Source organism: Ambystoma mexicanum, chromosome 4q (genome assembly GCF_040938575.1).
Source record: "Ambystoma mexicanum isolate Mex_15411 chromosome 4q, UKY_AmexF1_1, whole genome shotgun sequence".
Lineage (NCBI taxonomy): Eukaryota > Metazoa > Chordata > Amphibia > Caudata > Ambystomatidae > Ambystoma > Ambystoma mexicanum.
In genome coordinates, this window is record NC_090928.1 from 1,005,212,354 (window position 1) to 1,005,230,934 (window position 18,581).

At 45.6% G+C, this 18,581-nt stretch overlaps 1 protein-coding gene across 3 annotated transcripts in view; it reads left to right on the top strand.

The window, feature by feature from the left end:
* KCTD3 (potassium channel tetramerization domain containing 3) overlaps positions 1-18,581 on the top strand; it is a 529,442-nt gene that overhangs the window by 225,108 nt on the left and 285,753 nt on the right. For all 3 annotated transcript variants that reach the window (XM_069608570.1, XM_069608569.1, XM_069608571.1), the window contains 2 exons: positions 8,675-8,845; positions 10,349-10,439. In XM_069608570.1, coding sequence (XP_069464671.1) covers positions 8,675-8,845; positions 10,349-10,439 — 262 coding nt within the window. The remainder of the gene's footprint in view (positions 1-8,674; positions 8,846-10,348; positions 10,440-18,581) is intronic.

The window sequence follows — 18,581 nt, forward strand, 5'->3', positions numbered from 1 at the left end:
ATGAAAAATACACCTGGCAAGCATCCAGGAATTCCTTAAGAGTCTTGGGAGACCCATCGTACTTCCCTGATGAGAGAGACATTGGAGGCAAATCTGTTGAAGGCTGCTCACGCGCAGCCACCATTTGTTTAAGAAGGTTATTCTCTGCTTTCATGTTCTGCATCTCGAGGGATAAATTCTGTACCGCGGCTATTAACTCCTGCACTTGTTCAGGAGTAGCCATCCTGGGACGCTGGCGTTGCAAACTGTCAGTTGTCTTCAATGGTAGGGTACTAATATCCCCACTTCCCTCCTCAACCTCCTCACCTGGAGTGTCCAAGTCTTCCTCCACTGGACTGAGGCTTCGGTGTGCTCTGTAATCCTTCTTTTCTTTTTTTCTCTGCTGATTGCGTCCCCCACAGGAGGAAGCCACAGTGAGAGCGGGAAGACACGCCCTGGCCGTGACCCCCTCCCTGGAGGGACAGAAATGGGAAAAAAAGCCTAATGCAGGCAAAAAAAAAAATCACTGTGTACAAGGGCCCGGCAGGTCTCCTGATGGCAACTGGGCTCATAGGGAAGTGGAATGATGGATAGGCGAGCGGCAACAAGGTAAATAGAGGGAGTGGAACTCCAAAGCAAGAGTAGCGGCTGAGCGCAGAAAGTAGTGCTCAGGGAAAGCACGTAGAGGAGAATAGCAGAGAGGACAAGAGAAAGAGCCCTGTGAGAGAGGACAAGGCGGGACGAGAAAAACAGGAAACAAACAGACCCAGAGGAAGAAAGAAAGCAAGGCGAATGCTCAGAGGAGCAGAAATAAAGCGTTAGGCGAACCGCGGTAGCAAAAGCAAAGCACAGCTGACCGTGGAACGGTTGCAACGCACAGATCAGAGGAGTGGGTGTGGCTAAGTAACACTACGTGCACTCGAGCGGGTGAAAGACTAGACTTCTGAGTGCACGTAGTGCCGAGCGTAACAGGAATCAGGAAGGATACAAACGCAAACGGGGCCACAGCCGCCACCTGGAAATGCGTCGCATGACACCCCTGTCCTAGTGGTGTTGTGTCAAAACAAAAGGGCCTATACTAACAAACCTATCGCCAAATCCTTACTCTATATAACAAAAAGGTGTGGAACAATGATATGTATAACAAAAGGGTGCAAACTGAAATCTCCAAAAGGTTTTGGTAGTTCAGAACTGTTGAATTAATGCACTCCCTTCCGCACGTTACATCACGGGACAAGGCGGAACAATGGCATGACTGTGAGCACCCCTTTAGTCTATACGCATCAGGAAGCAGTTTCTTCAGAAAGGGCAGGATCCCACGAATCAATGTTTTTGACTTGGCCTCACAAGACATTTCCCAAGCTCTCACCATGCAGGATTCCCCCTCTTCTCTGGCTTTCTCGTGATACCCTTTCATTGGGTTCACATTTGTCTTTTACACCACTGTTCAGTCACTTTATCAAAATGCAGGATTCTTTATCTCTTGCTTTCATTTGGCATCCCTCCTTTGGGTTCACTGTAGCCTCTAAACGACAGTTCAGTTAACTTTACCAATTCTACAAGCTTATAACACTCAGGAGCTGTTAATGTCTTTTTAAACAAATATTTGGTTCACTTTCACTGATTCACTCAGGTGGCCCTCCTCCGGGCTCAGACCTTCCTCTTTAGGCAGTTCTGGTTTCCCCTCGATGGGGAAAAAGCATTCTTGTTACTTTGCAATCTTTCAGGCTTTCACTTCAGAGTACTTGCCAGTTCAATACAGAGACTTTCGATAGGCGACTGTGCCTCGCCAGGTCACTCTGTTATATTGTAGCAAGTGCGTTTACCTTCAACAACCAGGCTTCTTTCTCACAGCTGCCGTCCTACGCGCAACCCACAATACTGGATACAGTTCAAAGGTTTGTAACAGCCTCCTCTCCCGAGGCCTTCTGGTACCTGCAGTTCTTAGCATCACAGGGATAAGGGTAGCTTTATAATTTGTTTCACCTTTTTTTCAAAGACTTTTGACTGTATGAGGGGGGGCTTATACCTTACCCTCGTATGACCACTTTGACTACTCGCCTCCTTTCTCGGTTTCTTTTGCGGCTTCTCTCACACGCTCAATCTCGGCATTCTTCATTCTTGCTCCGATGTCCTTTCGCCCTCCGTTTCTCGACAACCCAACAAGCACTTCAAACGTTAATGATCTTTTCATTTATCAACACAAGGCGGTCTCCCATTTCGCTCACCGGCAGCAGCTGATACAGTTTATCAAGACTCGTGTAGTCCCGGCTTTTGGCCCAGCGTGGCTAGCCTCCTTTCAAGTCCTCACACCGGACGTGAAAGAGGTCCTGCTGTGACCTTCGGCAGTAGCGGGGAGTTGCCCCTTTGGGATTCTGCAGCGACCTTCACCACAGAGCTGGTAGGACTACAGCCTTTCATTCGCCTCCTGGTCCCATCTGCTCTGCTTCCATGGTCGTGTTGTCTTTCTGGGATTTCCAGCCCTTCCACTCTGCTGGTCTTGCTCGCTTTGGCTACCCTTCCAACCTTGCTCTCTGGGTGCTCTCATGCTCCGCCTTTTATCTCAGTGGGGAAAGGTAACAGGATTCTGGTGCAAGTCATTAAGGTTAAGTGCCTGACGCTGCCTGACCCTGAAGTTGCGACATGTCAAACGGACTGGCTGTGTGTGAGTCTGTCTTTTCCTGAACCGCTTTTTATCGTGCAGCAGAGTATGTGTAGTAAAGGGGGTGGAGTAACGTTCCTAAATAGTACATGGAATGATGGTGTTCTACAGAAAAATGGGGACAGGGATACCATGCCTCTCCTCCGGGTGCTCGACTCCCCAGGGAAACCTCATCCAGGTGATCCTCCCGCACTCGTCCACCCCCTGGAACTGGATCCAAAGGTGATAGCTGTGTCCTGGCCAACTGGATAACAGCTCCCAAGAGACTGAGCAGTGAAATACCCTTTGGTTTCTCACATAACCAACTACGGTACAATGAAATGCTACTAAAGGCTGCATAGCACTTTATCATCGAAACTCAGGAAGCACAGGTCGACAAAGACTTTGTGGAAGACATTCTGGGAGACTAAAGGTCTGCCACAGTTTTTTCTGCTCCTGCAGTCTGTACAAAGACGCATCCAGCCATCCCAACTGACGCCTAGTTTCACAAGGGCGATCAACCAGAGAATAGAAAAACGATTCAATCCGGCACCCACTGACCCCCTGTATATTAGGGGCCACCTTAAAACAGAGTCGTTAGTGGTCACCACTACCAGAAAGAGGGTGTGCACTCCCCTAGCGTCAGCTGAGGCCCGCCAGACAAGGAAAGCAACCAGATCTATACTTTTGGGAGAAAGGTTGCCTCCTCAGCGGCATACCAGACCTGAATCGCAAATAACACTACTCTTTAGATACCACAAATGGGATGATCTGGAACACCATATAGAAGCCATCCCGGAACCCCTAAAGGCTTAACTGTTAAAGACTATTACAGAAGGCAAGCAGATATCAAACTGCATCCTGAAAAAAAACCTTGATGCAGCAGATAATGCAGGACGCTTCATAGCAAAGGGCACGCTCATCAAGCACCACGCCTAGATCAGACTATCCGGGTTTAAGTTAGAAACCTAGATAACCCTTCTAAACATGCCGGTGTAGCCTAATGTATTATTCAGGAATGCTCAAGAGTGCTTAGGAGGACTACAAACCTCTCAAATCCCTTGGCCAGTTAACAAACAAGTCCTGTGTACAACGGGGCTCCTCAAACTCTACAAGGTTTCAGGGTCAGGGTGCTCAACGTTCCTCGGGCTATATTCTGGGCTGACAGTCCTCATCTTGGAGCCAATCGCAAAGAAAAAGTTCCTCTAACAATTTTCAAAAAGGAAATAAAAGGGGCAGAGGAAGGGGCAGAACCTCACACGGGAGATGCTCCAGCCTTCCCAAACAATGACGCACCTCATTAGGTCCCCTCCCATGCCACTCCAGTAGGAGGCCGAATTTCACACTTCACCCATGCATTGGAGGGGATAATGTCGGACAAGTGGGTGTTGTCCACTGTGGCAGGCAGCTATTGTATCGAGTTACAAAAACCTCCCTACCGCCCACCAAGGAAAATGTCAACAGAAGAAAAACGCATACTGTTGGAAGAAGTAAAGGCACTGCTGGAGAAGGATGCCATAGAGATCCAGGTAAACAAGGGTATTTATTCCACCTGCTTCCTTGTGTCAAAGAAAGACCTTTCCATGCTCCCAGTACTAGATCTGCGCCCTGCGAACAAATGTGAAACCCCAAATGTTTTGCATGACCACGCTCCAAGTAATCCCACTCCTAAAATGGGGGAACCACATGGCAACATTGGATATGAAAGGTGCATAATTTCATTTTTCAATTCTCCCTGCTCACAGAAAATATCTGTGTTTCAAGATAGCGGGAGTTCACTACCAGTTCAAGGTACTTCCCTTTGAGACATCGCCTCAGAACCAAGAGTGTTCACAAAGGTACTCACAGTGGTGGCAGCACACCTGCGCAGAAAGCCCATCCCAGTATACCCTTATATGGACGACTGTCTAATTACTGTGGAATCTCCTCAAATTTGCAAACATAATACCTTCATTTAAATCTGGGCTTCTCCATCAACTAAAAGAAATCGAGCCTAGTTCCCTGCCAAATAAAACAATTTCTAGGGGCTATTCTAAAGACAAAGGAGGAGCTGACTTTCCCCTCAAACACGACAAAACATGCTTTTGCAAGTACCTCACTACAAGGTCGGTCGGCAGATAACCGTACGCAAAGCAATGTGCTTGCTCGGGATGATGGCCTTATGCATTCACTTGGTTCCACATGTGCGTCTGCGCATGGATCCAATGCAGGAATGGTTAGCAAGCAATGGCCTCAGGCAAGCGGTGAGTTGGACAATCAAGTGGTTGTTTCGCAACCTTGGTTCAGGCTCTTTGCTGGTGGTCGAGGGACAACCTGCTAAAAGGAAAACCCTTCCGCTTTCCACCAGCACAAGCGATCCTAACTATAGACGCCTCACTCGCCGGATGGGGGACTCACTTCCTCCACCCCACAGCCCACGGCCAGTGGACATGTGCTACAGCTAAAAGACATATCAACTTCGTGGAACTATTGGCAGTCCTGAAGGCTGTCAGCAACATCTTATATGTCAATCAGTGCAGGTCCTGACAGACAGCGCCACTGCCATGTTATTCCTAAACAATCAAGGAGGCACACACTCTCAAAGTCTGTCCAAACTATCCCAAAAAATATGGAAGTGGGCACTCAAACGGAACATGTTGCTAACATCTCAACATGTTCTAGGGGAACTCAATTCTCCGGCAGACACTCTAAGCAGATACCCTCTACCAGAGGAACACGAGTGGCAACTCGACAGAGATATCCTAGACAGAATAATCTCACAATGGGGTCACCCTCGTTAGACTTGTTTGCCACAAGCCTAAACGCACAATGCCCAGTCTTCGCTTCCAGGTTTCCCCAACCAGGATCCAAGGGGAACGCCCTGTGTATGAACTGGTCAGGGAAATTTGCTTACGCTTTTCCCCTGACACCACTCTTGAGCAAAATAGTGCACAATATGCACCAGGAACAAGTAACTCTAATCCTGGTTGCTACTATGTGGGCAAGACAACCTTTGTTTCCACATCTGCTCAAACTGGCGATGTGCGACCCAATCAAGCTCCTGGACCCCGTACAACATGCTAACACAAAACAAGGGAGCATCCCTCCACCCGTGCCCTCAATTTATGAACTTGGCAGCTTGGCTCCTGAAGTCATAGAATTTGGCCACTTGTATCTTCCACAAATGTGTATGGATATCCTAAAAGAGGCTTGAAAATCCAACACCAGACACTGCTATTTCAATAGGTGGAAGAGATTTGTGAAATGGTGCACGTCACAAACACTAAACCCAACAGAATGTTCCCCAGCTAACATTCTACACTACATGCTTTACCTACTAGACTCCGCCATAGTATTTCATTCCATCAAAGTGCATCTGGCGGCCCTGTCAGCTTATACCACTTCACAGAACAAGGTGTCCTGGTGGAAAGTTCCTGTCATTAAGGCATTCATGAAAGGGATAAAGAGGCTATACCCCCCAATTACCAAGTCTTCCCCGGGCTGGGATTTTATTTTTTAATTTAATTTGCATTTTTAAAGCGCACAACTGCCCTCGGGCATCGTGGCGCTGTTACATGAAGCTTACTTGACATAGGTGTAATATGAGGACAACAATAGGAGATTGGTTACAGACATTGCTCGTGTTCCAGGGTTTCATGGGAACAGTGACATAGGTACAATATGAGGACACAGTAAAAGATTGGTTACAGACATTATTCGTGTTCCAAGTACCTAGGAACAGTGGGTAGGTACATAATACTTGAATAAAATGGTTTTCAGTGCCTTTCTGAAGGCCATGAGGGATGTTTCCGATCTCAATTTACGTGGCAGTGAATTCCAAGATTTTGGTGCTAGAACCTCAAAACTCGAGCCGCCGGCTTTGGTTCTGTTGAAGGTCGGAATTGAGAGTTGGTGTGTGTACATGTCCCTTTTAGGTCTAAGTGTCTGAACTTGGTGTATTCGTTCAGTTAGATAACTGGGAGCAGCTTGGGATAGGCATCTCTGGGTTATAGTTAGAGTCTTGAACAAGATGCGCTCTTTGACTGGGAGCCAGTGGGCTTTTTGTCTTGCTAGGGAGATGTGCTCCCTCCTGGGAATACTGAGGGCTGCTCTCAGTGCGTTGTTCTGTGTAATTTGTAATCTGTTAATGTTTTTGGCAGAAGCGCCCAGTAGGAGGACGTTGCAGTAGTCCAGTTTTGCACCTATAGTGGCCCTGGCAATGTTGAGGCAGTTTTCAATGGATAAGTGGGGTTTTACAGCATTGATTATTTTAGTTGTCAGTGCTGCTGCAGAAGAGCTATGATTTACATGTCTATCCATGGACAAGGTTGAGTCTAGGCACACTCCCAGAGTTTTTACCGAAGAGGAGACTGTAATTACAGTGCTCTCAATTTGGAAATTGCAGTATTTGCTGTCTAGTTTACTGAGTATTTCTTTAGGGCCCACTAGTAATATCTCTGTCTTGCCCCCATTGAGACAGAGGCCATTGGCTGCCATCCAGGCCTGGATGATAGCATATGTGTCTTGTAAGGTTTTTAGGTCTTGCTCGTAATCACCAGATAATGGGAGAAGAATTTGTGTATCATCAGCATAATTGGTGAAAGTTATGCCGAATTCTTCTAGGTCGTTGAAGAGCGGTAGGGTAAATAGATTGTAGAGCGTAGGACAGGTGCAGGAACCTTGTGGTACTCCACAGCTAATAGGGGAGGGAGTGGCTGATGCTTGGTCTGAGAAGACCCTCATAGCTCTGCCCTCCAGGAAGGACATTCCTTAATGGGATCTTAATGTTGTTCTATCCAAGCTCAAGGGTCCACCATTTGAGCCTATGCACAAGGCCAGCCTTAAACATCTGACTTACAATACTGTATTCCTAGTAGCTATCACCTCTATAAGAAGAGTTAGTGAGCTACAGGCTTTGTACGTACAAGACCCTTTCTTCATAATACACAAGAGCAAGGTTGTCTCAGAACACATCCTAGGTTCTCACCTAAGTGAATTTCAATGTTCCATGTTAATCAACCCATAGAACTCCCTACCTTCTTTCAAAATCCATCTAACTCAGCAGAAAGAAGCCTCCATACACTTGATGTACGGAGGGCGGTCTTGTACTATGTGAACAAAACTAAACCTTTAGGGAAACAGACCAACTCTTTGTTTCCATAGCACCTGGAAGGAAGACGATCACATATCAAAGGACGCCATCTCCAGATGGATAGTCTAGTGCATACAGCTCTGCTATTTCCTATCCAAGAAAATCGTACCTTTCACCCCCATGTCTCACTCTACCAGGGGTACAGGAGCTACCTTAGCTTTCATTGCAAACGTCCTTCCAGACGCCATTTGCAAAGCTGCTACATGGAGTTCCATCCATATGTACACATAACATTATTGCATTTACACCCCCTCTGAAGCAGATTCACAAGTGGGTCAAGCAGTCTTAAAACATCTCTTTTTGCTGCTGTACCTTCCCACTTCCCACCTCCTTCAGCAGATACTGCTAACTAATCTATGCAGAGCATGTGATCTAAGCAGATTCTCAAGCTCCAGAAGTGATGCATTACTCACCGTAATCGTATTTCTGGTGCTTGTATCTGGTTAGATTTGCATGCGCCCACCCTCCCTCCCCTTCTGGAGTGGAAGGCGCATAGATGTTTTCTGGGCTATTACTGTTTCTGCTTTATTACATCTGTACTCCTGCTACACTTCATGCAACCTCATGTCAGAAATAAACAATCTGAGGGACCTCGAAGCGTGAAGGACCATGGGTACAGTACACGTCACACTAGGGATAGTATTACTAACACGCCATGTCGATGTCCGTTTTTGAGTTTCGAAAACACATCTTGTCATACTCTGTGACTTCCAGTAGATGTCGGACTATGCAGAGAATGTGAATCTAAGCAGATACAAGCACCAGAAATACAATTACGGGAGTAATGTATCTCATATATATATATATATATAAGCATCTCATCTATGTGAGATGAAAAAGGCATTGCTTTATAGCAAACCGCAAATCAATATAAGAATGCCAGCTTCTCAGTAATGGGTGACACACTGTATTCACTTTTCTAGGTATTCCCAGTCGTAAACTGAGCTGTGCAGCTGCTGCTGCAGCTGCGGCTGCTGCTTCTACAGATGCTAAACTTGTGCAGAGTCCTTCAGAAGGTGTAGTCCGAGGAATTTCTGTGCAACCTACGCTACTTGCTGCTGCTTCTGCCGCTGGAGAGGGAATGGTTAAACTTGGTAAGTATGAAGGTGCCTTTAATTTTGTCTGGTGGAGTGTCCTACCCATTTGCATGTTTTACGTTGACTGGCATTCATGCCTGGCCATTTATTTTTTTAGCTAGTATGTAATGCTTTTATCCATATCATGAAGCATTTAGCAGAATGGCAAGAGGGCCAGGTGTGGCTGAGGAAGAGGATGGATGCGATGCTCCAGCTCTCCTCATTACCAGCTGCTGCCTCTACATCCATGTCTTCAGGAGCTGTTTGGCCATGGGCAACTCCTTTCTCTAGCATTTCTGACAGAAGGGCGTGGAAGAGAATTGTGGCATCCCTTTTCTCCCAATTCGCTGGATGCACTTCATTTTGGGCAGATCCATCGAACCTAAGTATGTTTGGTGAGAGAAGGGATAGCCGCCTCCTCTGATGCTATTTGTCAGCATTTGTTGAGATCATTTACCATGTTATGCAAGTATTTGGGAATTTCATGAAAATACCTGCTAAATATGGGAATAAGAATACCTGATCAGTTGATGGCACTACCTTACATAATGTTCAATATGTAGGCATTTTGTTGCAGTACTTGGCATTTGGTTTGAGTACCTAAAATTGAAGATACCTGGCACAGGATATGAGGACGTGGCTATGGGAAACCTTAATTAATGCTGCCATTAAGCTCAGGTCATTCCTCCTAACCCCGGTCAAGTGTGTTACTACTGCATGTGATCAGAACCTCCCTAGGGGAATTATGATTTTTGATAATGAAGAATACACAACAGTGTACTGTGCGATTTGTTACAGGAAATCCACATTCTTGGGTCATAATTTCTTTTTTGATTGTACAGCTGCCCTTTCCTCTGTTGGGTTAATGGATGTGGGGGGGCGAATGTTGTTGGCTGACTCCTGGCCATAGATACTCGGACAATATAAGGAACAAATGGGTTATATCAATCACTTGCAGGGCACAACAAATCTAATAGCCCACTAGCATTGGTGAGTAGTTTTTTATGCAGGGCAAGCTACTTAACCTTGCTGGTGAGGATGGGGATGTTAGAAACCTATTTTTCATTTACTGCAAAAACAATTTGTTTGCTGTAAATGGAAAATACATGTTTCACTGTGCATGCTTGACAGCATTGCAGCAAATATGAAGTGTGCTTATAGCGACATGCACCGTTTTACAAAAAGCACTGGTAAATATTTTGTCACCAGTCAACTTGGGGCAAGTGCATTTATCTTAGGTCGAGTATTTAAATTTAGGAACTCGGCCTGCAAGTATAGTGGTATTTTTAAGAATATGCGAGGTCTGACTTCCTTAGTTCTACCTTTTAGATGTGTTCATGAAGGATAGACTGAATATATTTGTGTAGCTCTCTGTGTCATACTCAAGTTTTTAAACAGAAAATTCACATACACTATGCGCTCTGGAGACCAATGACATCCCTAAACTATAGCAATTAGGCACATAGAACAATGTATTGTGTGGAGGCTAATGCACCCCTATCGTGTTGTTCCTGTTTCTAGGACTCCCTGTGGATCCACGCAAGGTGCTGATAGTGGCCGGCCATCACAACTGGATTGTGGCTGCTTATGCCCATTTTGTGGTTTGCTACAGGTACACATTGTTTTGCAGCTTTATGTGATATCTGTTTCTTTATTTAAGTTCCCCTATTTTAAGATGTTTGTGATTTCCTCTGCTGCCAGTAAGTTACTATCTATTAGAGCTGCCTGGTACTTTGGAGACAATGGTGTTGTTAACAGGCTTTCAGCTGAACATGTACAAAGTAATTTGCCCTTGTTTTACTTTCACTATATAATGATTGCCGAAAAAGTACTTGAAGAAAATACAATTATGCAAAACGAACAAATGTAATAACATGGCAGAAATATATGCTACTCGGGGATTTGTGCAAAATATATTTGCAGTCGTTCAGAATAATGCACACTTAGAATTCAAGGGCACGGTGGTGGTTCCTTCTCTGATGATGCATGGCTCGTGTCATTTGTGCAGTGATAGTAGGAACTATGCAACATTTGCACTGTTGTCGCTTCTAAACTACCCTGAGCAGATGCATGTGGCAGGTTGCTATGGAACATTACACATAGGCCAACATGTCCAGAGTTTTGCAGATCCAATCATATCGCTCTTAGCCATGTTCAATTAGCCGTCTGCTGCAGAAATGAATTGGCTTAAATATAAGAATCTTCTCTGATGGGCCTTAACTCAGTACGTGAAGTTGTTGCCAGCCTTGTTGGTTCAGGAGGTTGATGTAAGTGGTCTTTCGTTGATCATAAAAACGAGGCTAAAGCCATCTTCCATCTCATGCATAGTTTGTTTATGTTTGTTAATTTGTACCGCGCTCCCGGTACCTGAAGGCTTAAGGGCACAAACAAAAATACAAGAAAACATTTCATGCAGTTGGGTTGGTCCGTGTTTGAAAAAGCGGCCAGTAGGCTTTGGGAAATCTACCAGAAAAGAAAGTGGAAGGTATGTGTTGAACTCAAAGGAGATGGACCGCTTGTCCTCTTCCCATGAACATGGTGGGTCCCTTGGAACACATAGTGGCTGGTTAATGGCATCTTTCTTTGGTACCTTAATACAAAGAGGCCATTTGGTCAAAACCCCCTCTCTAGCGCCCAACTGAAATTAATATCACACAAAAAAAGAGGGAAAAAGAAAATGTGTGTAACACAACAACTAGGATATTGTCCCTATCGACAAATACCCTTCTAGAGTGGCTACCCCTAGCCTGCGGTGATGTGCCGCCTGTCTAGGAAAAACAATTCAAGGAACTCTCCCCTAACTGTCTATCACCTCAATGTCAATAGTCAAAACAATAAAAAGAATAGTCCTGGACTGGTAGCTCTACTTTTATTTATGTACTGACCAGACTGTTCAAACCAAGGTAAAAACTAGAAAAAGAGCAAAAAGGGATTACATGCTCTATATTCCTGCAAAGGTGCACAATTTGATTACACCTATTAACAATGTTTCTCTTGTATTCCACTTGTGTCACTACTTATCCGGCATCAACAGCATGGAAAAACATTGTGAACCAAATGATGTCAGGCTCACACTCAATTCTTTCGATACGCTAGTGTTATTCTGCTCTTTTGACTTCCATTAAAAACCATAATTTGCCAAGTATAAGCCCAAACTAAATTCTGCTCATTCCAATCGGGTCAACCGGTTTCAGTGGCACTTATCTTGTTATACCACCTTCTTCAGGACAGAAACATGCGGGTTACTTTTCAGACTTTCAATTTTATTCACTGTTTTGCCAAAATAATGTTCACCTCTACTGCGTGCTCATGTTCTTGTACTTGCCATCTATAGGTACAATAAAGAGAGAACACCTATCAGTGCTCCCTTTCTGACCATTTACTAATGAGATCGACAACGTGTGATTTTTCTTTTCTTTTCACCACAAAACATGCCAATATCTGCGTAAATCATTTCTCCACTCATCCTCATTTATTCGAAAGCGGGCATCCATATCCTTGTTTGTAAAAGGTATAGTCTGTCTACTGTACTAGCCACATCCCCTCTGTTTAAATCTACAAAGAACAAACAGAGCGTGTGGATCAGCAAGTGGTTATTCCTAAATTTCATGCATCCAGCTACAGTACAGCTACCTACTGCAGTCAAAACCACGGTTTATGTATTTACTTGCAGGAATTTAGAAACTGCTTCTTCATCATTAGTGTGCTCGCTGGGTCATTCCTACCCCAACAACATCCCGTTACGCTCTATACATGCTGGGAAAGTGGTTGGACACTACTCGTGAGTAGAACACAACGACGGCCATTGCGCCCGTTAATTTTACTCGCGGCCATCTTGGAATATAGTCCTACTCATTATAATCCTATGGAAAGTGGTTGGACACCACTCGTGAGTAGAACGCAACGACGGCCATTGCGCCCGTTAATTTTACTCGCGGCCATCTTGGAATATAGTCCTACTCATTATAATCCTATGGGAGTGGGATTAACCGGAACTGTGATGTGTCCCTTATTACACCTATGTCTGTCCACATGGCCCCTCAAATCCAAACAGTCTGTTTTTTGTGAATTTTATTACTAATATAATTTATCACCAGGTGAATACTAGCATGTGTTCTCAGAAAAAGCCTGCATGTAAACTGGCTTATCCCGACATTAAGTGCACAATACTGTTTTGTTTATTTCCAGTTAAATACCCCATGTTAACTTAAATGCAGCTATCTTAGGGAGCACAAGTTCTGCTTTACATTAAAGTTGACAGCTGCTGCCAGGGAATGTTGTCATTTATTCCATGGGTGTCCGTTTCGGAAAATCCAATGTTCCCTAATTAAGAGGAGACTAGCAATATTGGCCCCTCTCCTTGGGACTTTCATTTGTTCAATCGCAGTCATCTCAAATCCTACTCAGAGACAGCCTTCTCCATTGAAATGCGGCACCATGAGAGCTGTTATCTTTTTTGTTGTAACGTATGGCCTATGTTCAATTATCCTTTGTCGTGCTTTCCCAGTGGTCATACCCACATACCGTAATCCACACAGGCATGTAATAAGGTAAACAACATTTTGTTTGCTGCAATTGGTGAAATCTCTGTCGCCATGGTGTAGTCAAGCCAACATCTATTTCCTTGCTCTTCGCTGTCTGTGGGCACATTGAGAAACTCCCACAGGGTGCATGTCCAGTCACCGGATCCCGTGCCCACAGTGAACCTTGTCTTTGTTCAGTATTTGCCTCCGTATTTTGTAAACTTTTCACCTGGATATCCCTCAGATTTCTGCGACGTTTCACTACAAATCTGGGACGCTCAATACTACTCGTGCCCACATTCAACAAAGGCCACAGGTGGTAGATTTCTTTCTTAATACAGTTCACAAGGGGTGAATTGCTCATCACCCCCACTATTTCTGTGTTTGGTTTCTTATACCAGGAGTGTTTTTTAAGCGCAGGATCAGGATTCGAACCTGTATTACGCAGCCTTGTCTTGCTTCTAAGACAAACACGTTGCCCATGAGCTATCCTTCCTGATGGGCTCCCATAGCTTCTTATGCAGATATAGAGATCATAACTATATACATATCTAAGACCAAGTGCTGGGCCAGTAACATTCACAGCTCCCCAAATTTAATATGGAGAAAGAACTGGGAAAGTTCTCGTCTTCGAGTACCTTAGGAATGTTTTTAGCAAAAAATTGGGAAATTCTAATTGAAAAGTATTATTACTTTAACTAAACATTTCTGGGCCTCTCTAAAGTTTGCAACACTTTATGATGGGAGAGCACTTTCATCAGCCATCAAAGAATATAGGCCTCATACTGTTGCGACAAGTATGGGGTGGAGATTTAGGGTAATATTAACTTGTATCAATTGGTTACAAGAGGAAATCTATTTTTGTAACTTCACTTTCTTATCCAGTATTATATACAATATGCTGCTTCATTTGGAGTTGGGCTGTACGAGTATTGCAGTGGAAGCCTGCTTGAAGCTGTTTCACTTTCCTGATTTAAGCACATCAGGGAAGTTTGCTGTCATGTATATTTGGCTTATATATGCAGTGACTCAGACATAATTAATAGTGGGACAATCAGGATTGTTAAAACAGCTTTTGAGGATTGCATCCTAATTGCCGATTTCGACTTTTGCCATAGGTCTGTGCAAAGCACCAGTTACCTTAGAATTTAGACCGAGGCCAGTCTTGAAAAATATCTGTCCAAGGTAGAACTATCTATTGTAAGACATTGTTTCCCAAAGCTTGGAAGCTCATCCTCAGAAGCTCACCCCTCTTTCTTTTTATCTTTCAGCAAGATGAACTTGGTTGACTTAAATCAAGCTTAAGGGTTCCCACATCCTTCTTCATTCCCTCTCTCAATCTCAGGCTTGTAGGTTTCCAGCACCCTTCTTCCCTGTCGCAGTCTTGGGTTTAAATGTTTCCTGTACCTTTCTTTTCTCTTTGTCTTGGGCATCAGGGGTTTCCATCTCCTTCTTTTCTCATACAGTCTCGGGCGTCTGCTCCTGTTTTGGCATTGATTTGCTGGTATTCTCGTATGCATTGGAGTGTTTCCTTCAACCTTCTGGAATATGGAGTAACTTCTCAAGGAACATTTAGTAGAGTTGAGGAGCCTGCACCAGCCCCAATCTAGCCAGACCCCTACTGAAGGATTCCTCATAGTTCCGGGGTCTTGCCCTCCTCGCTTTTGCACCATAATCTCGTTCCATCCAATATGGGTCTAACCCCTTTGGATCACAATGTTTTTACTTCTTGCACCTGGCTGTGCTGTCTGTCTTTGTTATTTTGGATCTAGGTGTTTATTCTACCGCCCTGCATTGGACTGAGCTGGCCTCTTTGCACCTGGCTGTGCTGTCTGTCTTTGTTCCTCTTGTTCTGCTCATCCTCTTTTTCCTGATGGTCACCAACCTCTTCCTTATCTTTCATCACCTTCTCCTGATGCTGTCTGACATTCTCCACAATTCTCTGTCACTTCCTCTGGTTATTTATCAACCTTCACCTTGTCCTTTTCGCATCTCCTTTCGGATGGTCTCCAACCTCCTCCTTAATTTCTTCTTTCACCTCCTCATGTTTTCCAAACTTCTCTTCTACTGCCTCTTGATGTTTACCATCCTTCTCCTCAAATCCTTTTGCCACCTCATTCTCCTCCTCTAATTTCTGACTTCTCCTCCAGGTTTCTTCTTTGTCCCAACCTCATCCTCTCAAAACTCCTCTTTATCCTCTCCAGGCTCCTTCTCCTCTCCAACTGTCACCCACCTGGACTGGCAGAGTGCCTTGGCTTAAATAGCCCTGTAACTCCTTACACTGGGCAGAACTCCCTGTATGGGTCTTTACATGCAATGGGAAATTGAAGAGGACCGAGTCTTCAAATGGCTCATCTGCTATCATTGATTTTATGTATTTTATGTATTGCTTCGTTGCAGTCTGTGAGGAGGCAGCAGGAGGTTTGTTGCTTCACTATGGTTGTTATTTGAAATTTGTAGTAACCACCAGATAAATGGTCTAATGTCCTCCGATTCTTAGTTGCTTTGCTCATGGAATAAGTACTTGCATTCTCAGAGATATCTTCAGTTTTGCACAAGCCCACTTCACAGGCTGCACAGAAGACTTCTGCAAACTCCTAATAATGTGACTGGCCCCTGAGACCTATTTTCTAAGCTTTCCTGTAATTGCTTGGTTTTCTGGTCTCTTTAAGGGACAGTGTGGGCTAGTGTGGTGTTTCGTGAAATTAAGGGATCACTCGGTCCCAGCAGCACAGTTAATGAGTGGGTTGCTGATCTTTCTCAGGCCAGGATGTCTCTTTGTAGTTTCTTAAATTGAATGTGTTATGGGAGCATTGTATGGGGGTCATTCCGAGGTTGGAGGTAATGGAAAAACGATGCCGGTAAAGGATTACTGGCATCGCATATGGCTCCGGGCTATTCCGACCGAAGACCCCACTATTAGAGGCACCGTTATTAACGGTGCCTCTAATAGCGGCATGGACGCGGGCACGTGGCCCATCATACCACCAATACCGGCATGTCGCTAATGGGAGGAAATCACAAAGCAGGCGGACAAGCACATACCGGCATCATGAAGGTGCTAATAGGGGATACCGGCATGCCGGTAATACCGGCATCGCAAACCAACCGTAAAATGCTATGTGCAATGTTCCCAACTGCCACATGTGCACACAATCAGCACAGGTGGAGGCAATGGAGTCTGGGCCAGTACAAGAGGAGCACACCCACACACCACACCCCTTCCCACACCAAGATGATTCCAATAGTATTAGCAATACTGCAGCTGGAGGACATGCTTGCATTGCCACACCAGCAACAACAACAACAACAGCAGCAGGCACCACAGAGGAGACGCAGGAGGAGAAGGAGGGTGAGACAGGCCCAGCATGCCCCACCAGTAGTGCCAGTGGTACCACGCAGGCAGCCCCCAATCCCTCGCATCAGAGCCAGTCCTTTCAACCTAACCGCTGAGCAGATCCACACCCTGTACCATCTGGACCGGGACACCATCACCACCATCGTGAACATGATACACAACGACATTGTCAGCCTCATTGAAATACGCACCGCTATCCCCCCCTCTACTGAAGGTAATGTCGGTGCTCCACTTCCTTGCCACAGGCACCTACAAGCACACAGTGGGGCACATGCATGGCATATCGCAACCCTTATTTTCTCGCATTCTGAAGCAAGTGCTGGATGCCCTCCTCAAGCACACAAGGGACTACATATCCCTACCACGGACTCCCAAGGAGATTTTTGATACAAAAGTTGGCTTCCATGCACTGGCAGGTATGCCAAATTGTATAGGTGCCCTCGACTGCACCCACGTGGAGTTGGTGATCCCGCATGTCAAGGAGGTGGTGTACGGCAACCGCAAGCAATACCACTCCATCAATGTGCAGATGGTATGCGATGCCAGCAAGATCATCACACATTGTTGTGCCCGATATCCCGGATCAACTCATGACTCTATGGTCCTGCGGACCTCCACGCTACCACGCTTCATGGAGCCACATGCTGGACGACATGTCTGGCTGCTTGGTAAGTTGCATGACAGGCACATGGCAGTGAAATGGGGGGAGAGATGCACACACCACCATGGTGTCAGTGTTGATGTGACAGCACGATGTGCACATCACCAAACACTGTGCCCCGTAGCATCCCAAACAGAACATGACATCCAAATCCCATAGGAATTAAGTAAGGTCGACATCTAGCACAGCATGACTAACAGTAAACCACCCCACATCCCACAACATGTGCACCACTCATCAGCGGACCTCACCCTCCGCGACACGATCCAGCAACATGCAGTGTAAATGCACTATGTTGCTGTCTCCAGCAAATAAGAAGCATCCATGGGAGTGCATTGAACTGAACCACCAAGGGAATTCACTGTCTGTCACAGGGCTGCCTCAACCACAGGAATGCTGCATGTCACCATGGGAAAAATCAGCGATGAATGCCTAATATTGCAGAGCCTCCCAGTAAGAAAATCATACAGAACATAACACATCACAAATTTGACACAAACACAGCTGTATGCGTACACCATGCATGAGCAACAAGATGGCAGTGCACACCGTGTATCATCTTGAAGATGAAACCCACACCATTATTCCATGGCACAGGACACATTGATGGCCTAAAAATGGCGTACATACCACCAGGGACATGTGCATGTGACCAACGGTAATCTGCAGGCATGTGTGACTAGTACAGCGTCCATCATGAATCGACTGACATATACCTTGTCTTGCCTCCCATGCAGGTGGCAGTGGCTATCCCTTGAAGCCGTGGCTCCACGCCCCTGTCCGAAACCCACAGAACAGGCACGAGGAGGACTACAATCGATCCCACACCCGTACCCGTGTGGTCATTGAGCAGACCTTTGGCCTGTTGAAGGCGCGGTTTCGCTGCCTTAGCCGGTCGGGTGGGGCACTCCTCTACAGGCATGAGAAGGTGGCCAAGATCATCATGTGTATCCGACGGAACGTGCCTCTGCCCCCTGACATTGAACTGCTACCACCTGGTGATGATGAAGGGGATGAAGAAGATGTGGCTGCACATCATCGCAGTGCCCATGCACAGGAGGGACGTGCTGTGCGTCAGTCAGTGATTGCACAATATTTCTGACACACGTGGCTGCAGAGGTTGACATGATAGTTGGACAGAGGGCACTGGGTGTGGGGGTACATTTACACTATGCACTGTATATGAATAAATGACACATGCGCAATGATGAA